General features: G+C 47.1%; 1 protein-coding gene across 1 annotated transcript in view; it reads left to right on the top strand.

Moving 5' to 3' along the window:
• The first annotated feature begins 647 nt into the window (after positions 1-647).
• ISOC1 (isochorismatase domain containing 1) overlaps positions 648-9,733 on the top strand; it is a 51,943-nt gene continuing 42,857 nt past the window's right edge. The window contains exon 1 of the mRNA XM_075324650.1: positions 648-1,094. Coding sequence (XP_075180765.1) covers positions 783-1,094 — 312 coding nt within the window. The 5' untranslated portion in view covers positions 648-782. The remainder of the gene's footprint in view (positions 1,095-9,733) is intronic.

The following is a 9,733-nucleotide window of genomic DNA, read 5'->3' as shown; positions in this document are numbered from 1 at the left end:
TACGTTGTCACTAAGGGGCGCGACCACTTAAAGTGCCTAGGGCAGCACGAAGGCAAAATACAGCCCTGGCTGCACGGCAAAAACCGGATGTGTGAAAGCAGCCTAAGAAGCAGTGTGACTGACAGCAGCGCTGCCACCTGATGCCAATGTTTGAGAAGCACCAGTGCATGCTGGGAGACCTAAAATACTCATCGGACGTAAGCAAAAGCAAAACAGAAAAGCGGACAGAAAGTTACAGAGGGGACAGCGGGGTAAAGCTGGTACATGGCCGATGCATAGTTACATAGTGTGCAGTGCACTTAGCTTGTGACATTACACAGGGCTCTGCTGAGGGGCGGGACTGCTCTGTGTGGAGATCTGTTCACTGCAGTGCTGGGATAGAGAGCTCGCACACAGCCTCTCTCCGCTATAGCTGCGTCTGCCCGCGTCTCCTGCAGTGACGTCACCCGCCTCTGATGACGTATGCTGCTCGCCTGACGTCACCCCATCCTAGCTTGTCAGCTAGTGAGTCTGTGCAGACGGCGGTGTGCTCATACTGCTGGTGGTGAAGCTGGAGCACTACAAGTCCCAGTGAGCAGGGCTGGGCTTATCCTGGGACTGGTATGTATTCCTACAGCCACAGGTTGCAGTGCTGCGGGGCGGGCCAGTGACGTATGCACATAGGGGAGGCGCACTCTCCTGCGGGGGTGACAGTGGGAGGGACAGTGACACTTCCTCCAGGGGGAGGGGATAACGCTACAGATAACTCCCCCATTATCTTGGTCTAGTCCGCAGCCCTGAACATGGCAGAGCAGCCGGCAGCGGTGTGTGCGGCACAAGGGAGCAGCTGCCCGGGGAACAGCAGCGGCGGCGGCAGCGGGGTGCCCGTCCTCTTCTGCTTCTCGGTGTTTGCCCGGCCCTCCTCGGTGCCGCACTGCTCCGGCCATGAGGTCCTGATCCAGAAGTTCCTCAGTCTGTACGGGGACCAGATAGACATGCACCGCAAGTTTATAGTGCAGCTGTTCGCGGAGGAGTGGGGCCAGTACATAGACCTGCCCAAGGGCTTCGTGGTCAGCGACAGGTGCAAGGTCCGCCTGGTGCCCCTGCAAATCCAGGTGAGTGCCCCATCTCTGGGCTGACAGTGCATCTGCTATTATTCTCTGGTGTCATCTCTGGGCTGACAGTGCATCTGCTATTATTCCCTGGTGTCATCTCTAGGCTGGCAGTGCATCTGCTATTATTCTCTGGTGTCATCTCTAGGCTGGCAGTGCGTCTGCTATTATTCTCTGGTGTCATCTCTAGGCTGGCAGTGCGTCTGCTATTATTCCCTGGTGTCATCTCTAGGCTGGCAGTGCATCTGCTATTATTCCCTGGTGTCATCTCTAGGCTGGCAGTGCATCTGCTATTATTCCCTGGTGTCAGCTCTAGGCTGGCAGTGCGTCTGCTATTATTCCCTGGTGTCATCTCTAGGCTGGCAGTGCATCTGCTATTATTCCCTGGTGTCAGCTCTAGGCTGGCAGTGCGTCTGCTATTATTCCCTGGTGTCATCTCTAGGCTGGCAGTGCGTCTGCTATTATTCCCTGGTGTCATCTCTAGGCTGGCAATGCATCTGCTATTATTCTCTGGTGTCAGCTCTAGGCTGGCAGTGCGTCTGCTATTATTCCCTGGTGTCATCTCTAGGCTGGCAGTGCGTCTGCTATTATTCCCTGGTGTCAGCTCTAGGCTGGCAGTGCGTCTGCTATTATTCCCTGGTGTCATCTCTAGGCTGGCAGTGCGTCTGCTATTATTCCCTGGTGTCATCTCTAGGCTGGCAGTGCGTCTGCTATTATTCCCTGGTGTCATCTCTAGGCTGGCAGTGCGTCTGCTATTATTCCCTGGTGTCATTTCTAGGCTGGCAGTGCGTCTGCTATTATTCTCTGGTGTCAGCTCTAGGCTGGCAGTGCGTCTGCTATTATTCCCTGGTGTCAGCTCTAGGCTGGCAGTGCATCTGCTATTATTCCCTGGTGTCAGCTCTAGCCTGGCAGTGCATCTGCTATTATTCCCTGGTGTCAGCTCTAGCCTGGCAGTGCATCTGCTATTATTCCCTGGTGTCAGCTCTAGGCTGGCAGTGCATCTGCTATTATTCCCTGGTGTCGTCTCTAGGCAGGCAGTGCATCTGCTATTATTCCCTGGTGTCGTCTCTAGGCAGGCAGTGCATCTGCTATTATTCTCTGGTGTCGTCTCTAGGCAGGCAGTGCATCTGCTATTATTCTCTGGTGTCAGCTCTAGGCTGGCAGTGCATCTGCTATTATTCCCTGGTGTCAGCTCTAGGCTGGCAGTGCATCTGCTATTATTCCCTGGTGTCAGCTCTAGGCTGGCAGTGCATCTGCTATTATTCCCTGGTGTCAGCTCTAGGCTGGCAGTGCATCTGCTATTATTCCCTGGTGTCAGCTCTAGGCTGGCAGTGCATCTGCTATTATTCCCTGGTGTCAGCTCTAGGCTGGCAGTGCATCTGCTATTATTCCCTGGTGTCATCTCTAGGCTGGCAGTGCATCTGCTATTATTCCCTGGTGTCAGCTCTAGGCTGGCAGTGCATCTGCTATTATTCCCTGGTGTCAGCTCTAGCCTGGCAGTGCATCTGCTATTATTCCCTGGTGTCAGCTCTAGGCTGGCAGTGCATCTGCTATTATTCTCAGGTGTCATCATCTGTAGGGCTGACCGTATATCTGCTGTTATTCTAAGGTGTCATCCATCATCTGTAGGGCTGACAGTAGATCTGATGTTATTCCCTGGTGTCACGTACAGAGGCATGCAAAGGTTTTGGCGCCCCTGGCCAAAATTACTGTTATTGTGAACAGTAAAGTTGAAGATAAAATAATCTCTAAAAGGCATAAAGTTAGAGATGAGACATTTCCTTTTGTAATTTAGGCAAAAAAAATAATAATTTTGTTTACATCTTTAACATTTTAAAATGAACAAAAAAGGACAATGCAAAACTTTGTGCACCCGGCATGGTTAGTACCTAGTCACAGCCCCTTTGGCAGGTATCACAGGTTGTAAACACTTTTTGGAGACAGACAAGAACCTTTCAATCCTTGTTTGAGGGATTGTCATCCATTCTTCCTTGGAAAAGTCTTCCAGTTCTGTAAGATTTTTGGGTCGTCTTGCATGCACTGCTCTTTTGAGGTCTAACCACAGATTTTCAATGATGTTCAGATCAGGGGACTGTGAGGGCCATAGTACAATTTTCAGCTTGTCCCTTTTGAGGTAGTTTATTGTGGACTTTGCCATGTGTATAGTATTACTATCCTTTGGTAGACTCCATCCTCCACAAAGCATGATTGATCCACCCTTATACTTAATGGTTGGGGTTATGATCTGATCTTTTCCTGAAATGCTGTTAACCTAGTTTCTCCACACATACCTTGATCATTGTGGCCAGAGTTCTTTTTTTTTTTTTTTTTTTTTTAACCTCATCGGTGAACAGGACTTGTTTCCAAAATGCATCAGACTTGTTTAGATGTTCTTTTGCATACTTCTGATGTTGAATTTTATGGTGAGGACACAGGAGAAGTTTTCTTCTGATGATTCTTCCATGAAGGTCATATTTGCGCAGCTCTCACAGAAATTTTGCTTGGCCTTCCAGATCTTATCTTGACCTCCCATGTTCCTGGTAACTGCCATTTCTTAATTATATGTCAAAGTGACGAAAGGGCAACATGAAAATGCTTTACTATCTACTTACAGCTTTCTCCTGCTTTGTGGGCCTCCACCATTTTTATTTTCAGAGTGCTAGGCAGCTGCTTAGAGGAACCCATGGCTGCTGGTTTTTGGCACAAGGTTAGAGAAGGCTGGTCTTTATAAAGCTGTGAAAGTTGCATCACCTTGCCTTTCCTAAGGATGGTAGTGCACAAGCCATAACCCCTACAGGCTAATTAAGGTCTGAAACCTTGGTCACAGTTATCTAAGCAAATAAATCTCCAAGGGTGGCCAAATATTTACATCGGCCCATTTTTCTTTTTTGTAATTTTTAAAATGTAAAAGATATATATAATTTTTATTATTTTTTTTTTTTTTTTTTCCTAAAATACAACGGAAATATGTCATCTTTACCCTTTACCCCTCTGCTGTTACTTCCGGGTCATGGTACAGTGAATATTTATCAGCATAATTAGCTGGCCTGGAAGCAGGAGATAGCAGCGGCTGGAGACAGGTGAGTATAAAAATAATTTTATTTCAAAGACTCTCATGTTTTCTCTGGTACCACAGATCACACTACTGTGTGGTCCGTGGGACATCAGTGATGCCAGAGAAAAACGGACTTGTCTCTGTGTGGAACATACAGACGTGTGTACACTGCACAGAAACATGGTCAGTGGGAAATCACTGATGTGTGCGCAGACCCACTGATTATAATGGGTCTGCTCATGTCTGTGATTCTGGCACGTATAAAAACTGTAACATACGTACCAGAATCACTGACGTGTGAAGGGGGCCTAAGATTGGCAGTGTATCCGGCGTTATTCCATATATCCATTTTATTTTGACCTACATAACAGCAGGATATGAAGGTGCACCAGTAAGGGAAACCTGTGCCAATAAGAACGTTTGACTCCGAAACATCAGTTTTCTATGCGACGTCTGTACTTTGTCAACTCTTTGTGGGTGGGGAGAGACGAAATGTAGTTCATTGGCATTACTGAGACCATTTTTATCCTGTTTGTTCCCTAGTCTGCTCACTATGGGCTGACTCATCATTGCTTTGGTGCCTTACTTCAGGATTATTATTTTTTTTTTTTTCTATTTTCAAATATTGACTTTTAATTGCTTTTATTCATTTTATTTTAAAGGGGTTGTCCAATGAAAACAAGTGATCACCTGTCAGTGCAGGCGGTACTGGGAACCTTTATCCCTGTTATAATGGACCTGCTGTGCACATGTGCGACATGCGCTCCATTTATTTACTATTAGGCTGCATTAGTTATTTTTTTTTTTTTCCGGTATTTGATGATCCGCACCATTTTGTAGTTGAGATAAAAGTTCCGTATTGGATAAAAATTTCTAAATCGGGGAACGATACAATAGGTAATAACTTAAAGGGGTTGTCCAGTGAAAACACGTTAACTTGAATTAGTTATGTATTTTTTGTTCTCTTGTCGTTATAAATGTGGTTTTGCCACCGTTTGTCCCACATTTCTGCATATGGAGATGATGCACACCACACTTGTGTCTTTTTGGCTAATATGTTAAATATTTCCCACACCAGGACAGGTCACGCTCATCTATTTTTTACATACTCTTTTATAGATTTTATTTGAGGACAGGTGCTGGGTGTTGTATCACTAGCGCCCTGCCAATGCTGGGCTCCTGGTTGCATGACAATACTGTGTCTTTATTACTTGTATCATCATCATCGGACAATGAGAATTAAGACATGCGCTAATACTCTGCTGAGTGAACCTGCCTCCTTTGTAGCTGAGGCGCCAATGATTAATGCTCTCCCAACTTCCTTATTAAAAATGTCCTGTTGCTGCTTGCTTGGATAATGTTTTGGCGCTTTGTCTAAGGGCTCCGCCACACATCCGTGAAAACCACGTCCGTGTAAAACGGGCCGTTTTTCGGGTCCGTTTTCCGTTTTTTATGTCCGTTTTTATGGTATGTGTGGCCTGCGTGTGTATCCCGTATGCTAGCCGTATGTGCGTGTGGAATGTCCGTGTGTGCGTGAGTGAAATAACTGACATGTGTATGTGTTGTCCGTGTGAAATGTACGTGTGTGATGCAAAATGTGGTTACTACATGTCGGAAGACAGAGTAGCGGGATGAGAATGAACTCGGGTGAACTTCCAGGGCTGTGGAGTCGGTAAGCCAAACCTTCGACTCCGACTCCGACTCCTCAAATTCTCTTGCACCGACTCCGACTCCGGCTCCGACTCCGACTCCGACTCCGGCTCCGACTCCGACTCCTACATATATTGCTTATAGTTAGGTGAAAAATTTATTGTAGTACATGAATATGTGTATGTGAACATCAGACATTTAATAATTTTTATGATACAATAATCAAGATATTTGGATAGAACATAAAATATATTTATTGGATACAACTTTAGAACACAAAAAACTGTAATAAATTGTAAATATGTAATACACTATGTAATATACAGTAGATTACATATATATCTTGTGTGTGTATATACACTGTGTATATATATATATATAATATTACATATTTACAATTTATTAGTTTTTTGTGTTCTAAAGTTGTATCCAATAAATATTTTATGTTCTATCCAAATATCTTGATTATTGTATCATAAAAACAATTAAATGTCTGATGTTCACATTGTACTACAATAAATTTTTCACTTAAATATAAGCATTATACTAAATGTTATTATTTAGTAAAATATTCAGCACATTCTGCATTGCACTCCTGTCCCCAATTTATTATATATTTTAGGAGTCGGAGTCGGTGCATTTTATACCGACTCCAACTCCGACTCCGACTCCACCAAAATGAGCTCCGACTCCGACTCCGACTCCACGACTCCGACTCCGACTCCACAGCCCTGTGAACTTCACCCGACTTCATTGTCATGCCGCGGCTCTGTATGTGTGCCGTGTACTGATTAGCGGTCACCGGTGAAGGATTCACCGGTGACCGCTAATCCCCCGAGTGACTGAAGTGTCCCCCCCTCTCTCATACTCACCGATCCCCGATCACCGGCGCTGCACGGCGTTCACACTGCTTCGGCGGCTTTTTCTAATTTGAAAAAGCCGGCCGCCCATTAATCAATCTCGTATTCCCTGCTTTCCCCGCCCACCGGCGCCTGTGATTGGTTGCAGTCACACACGCCCACCACGCTGAGTGACAGCTGTCTAACTGTACCCAATCACAGCAGCCGGTGGGCGTTTCTATACTGTGCAGTGAAATAAATAAATAAAAAAAACGGCGTGCGGTCCCCCCCCATTTTAATACCAGCCAGATAAAGCCATACGGCTGAAGGCTGGTATTCTCAGGATGGGGAGCTCCACGTTATGGGGAGCCCCCCACCCTAACAATATCAGTCAGCAGCCGCCCAGAATTGCCGCATACATTATATGCGACAGTTCTGGGGCTGTACCCGGCTCTTCCCGATTTTACCCTGGTGCGTTGGCAAATCGGGGTAATAAGGAGTTATTGGCAGCCCATAGCTGCCAATAAGTCCTAGATTAATCATGTCAGGCGTCTATGAGACACCTTCCATGATTAATCTGTAAGTGACAGTAAAAAAAACACACACACCCGAAAAAATCCTTTATTAGAAATAAAAAAACACAAACAAATTCCCTCATTACCAATTTAATAAGCCCCAAAAAGCCCTCCATATCCGGCGTACTCCACGGACTCCAGCGTCGCATCCAGCTCTGCTGCATGGAGATGACAGGAGCAGCAGAAGACACCGCCGCTCCGGTCACCTCCACGCAGCTAATGAGATGAGTAGCGCGATCAGCTGCTGTCACTGAGGTTACCCGCGGCCACCGCTGGATCCAGCGGTGGCCGCGAGTTACCTGACTGACAGCAGCTGATCGCGCTACTCATCTCATTAGCTGCGTGGAGGTGACCGGAGCGGCGGTGTCTTCTGCTGCTCCTGTCATCTCCATGCAGCAGAGCTGGATGCGACGCTGGAGTCCGTGGAGTACGCCGGACAAGGAGGGTTTGTCGGGTTTAATAAATTGGTAATGAGGGAATTTGTTTGTTTTTTTTATTTCTAATAAAGGATATTTTTCGGGTGTGTGTGTTTGTTTTTTTTTTTTTTTTTTTTACTGTCACTTACAGATTAATCATGGAAGGTGTCTCATAGACGCCTGACATGATTAATCTAGGACTTATTGGCAGCTATGGGCTGCCAATAACTCCTTATTACCCCGATTTGCCAATGCACCAGGGTAAATCGGGAAGAGCCGGGTACAGCCCCAGAACTGTCGCATATAATGTATGCGGCAATTCTGGGCGGCTGCTGACTGATATTGTTAGGGTGGGGGGCTCCCCATAACGTGGAGCTCCCCATCCTGAGAATACCAGCCTTCAGCCGTATGGCTTTATCTGGCTGGTATTAAAATGGGGGGGGACCGCACGCCGTTTTTTTTTTATTTATTTATTTCACTGCACAGTATAGACACGCCCACCGGCTACTGTGATTGGGTACAGTTAGACAGCTGTCACTCAGCGTGGTGGGCGTGTGTGACTGCAACCAATCACAGGCGCCGGTGGGCGGGGAAAGCAGGAAATACGAGATTGATTAATGGGCGGCCGGCTTTTTCAAAAGAGGAAAAGCCGCCGGAGTTTTTATAACAGCAGTGCAGCGCCGGTGATCGGGGAATGGTAAGTATGAGAGAGGGGGGAACTGACCGCCAGACAGCTAGAGGGACAGACAGACATAGAGACCGACCGACGGACTGAGGGAGAGAACGAAACATAAAAAGAAAAAAGACTGACATCACATGAAAAAAACACAAAACATACAGGGAACAAACAGAGATGCGTCCGTGTCACTCGGACGTGCGCACAGACCCATTGACTTTCATTGGGTCCGTGCTGCGTGTTGCGTGAATAAAACGGACATGCTGGCGTGAGACACGGCCCACAAAACGCATCACGGAGACGGACTAACAGACATAACCAAAAACGCATTTGTAACCGCTGAGATATAGTGGTGCACGTTTGGCCGTGTCTCCAGTATACACGGAAACGGACCAAACACGCACGTTTTTCACGGATGTGTGGCGGAGCCCTAAGGGGCACTTTGCACACTACGACATCGCAAGCCGATGCTGCGATGCCGAGCGCGATAGTCCCCGCCCCCGTCGCAGCTGCAATATGATGGTGATAGCTGGCGTAGCGAACATTATCGCTACGCCAGCTTCACATGCACTCACCTGCCCTGCGACGTCACACGGCAGGCGGCCAATAGAAGCGGAGGGGCGGAGCTGAGTGGGACGTAAACATCCCGCCCACCTCCTTCCTCCGCATAGCCAGTGTGACCCGCAGGACGCAGGTAGGAGATGTTCCTCACTCCTGCGGCTTCACACACAGCGATGTTTGCTGCCGCAGGAACGAGGAACAACATCGTAACATCGGTCATTTCCAAATTATGGAAATGACCAACGCTACACCGATCATACGATTATGACGATTTTACGCTCGTTAATCGTATCAAAAAGGCTTTACACATTACGATATCGACTGCGACGCCGGATGTGCGTCACTTTCAATTTGACCCCACCGACATCGCAGCTGCGATGTCTTAGGCTATGTGCCCACGCTGTGGATTTTGCGCGGATTTTGCTGCGGATTTCCCGAAAATCTGCAGCAGCAGCACTTCCAAGCCATTTCAATGGCATTTTGGAAATGCTGTGTCCATGCTGCGGATTTTTCCGCTGCGGATTTGCCGCGGATTTTGATCCGGAAAAATCTGCAGCATGTCAATTATTTGGTGCAGATTTGGTCCGGATTTTTGGTTTTGAATGGGGGAAAAAAAAAAAAATTAAATTCGTGGTAAATCCACGGGTGCGGATTTGCCGCGAAAGTCGCGGATTTTCAGGCAGAAAAATCCGCAGGGACATTCTAGCGTGGGCACATAGCCTTAGTAAGGCCTCGTTTACACGTCAGTGTTTTTGTATTGGTGCTTGTATGGCAAAAGCTGTCATGGAACTGACAGAGGAAAAACTTAGTGAAAGATTAGCACCTGTTCTGTGTTTTGGAAACACTCCAGGTTTTGGCATACAAATACCG

This window comes from Anomaloglossus baeobatrachus, chromosome 1, assembly GCF_048569485.1.
Source record: "Anomaloglossus baeobatrachus isolate aAnoBae1 chromosome 1, aAnoBae1.hap1, whole genome shotgun sequence".
Lineage (NCBI taxonomy): Eukaryota > Metazoa > Chordata > Amphibia > Anura > Aromobatidae > Anomaloglossus > Anomaloglossus baeobatrachus.
The sequence above is the reverse complement of the archived record's forward strand: the minus strand, read 5'-3'. Positions and strand labels throughout refer to the sequence as shown.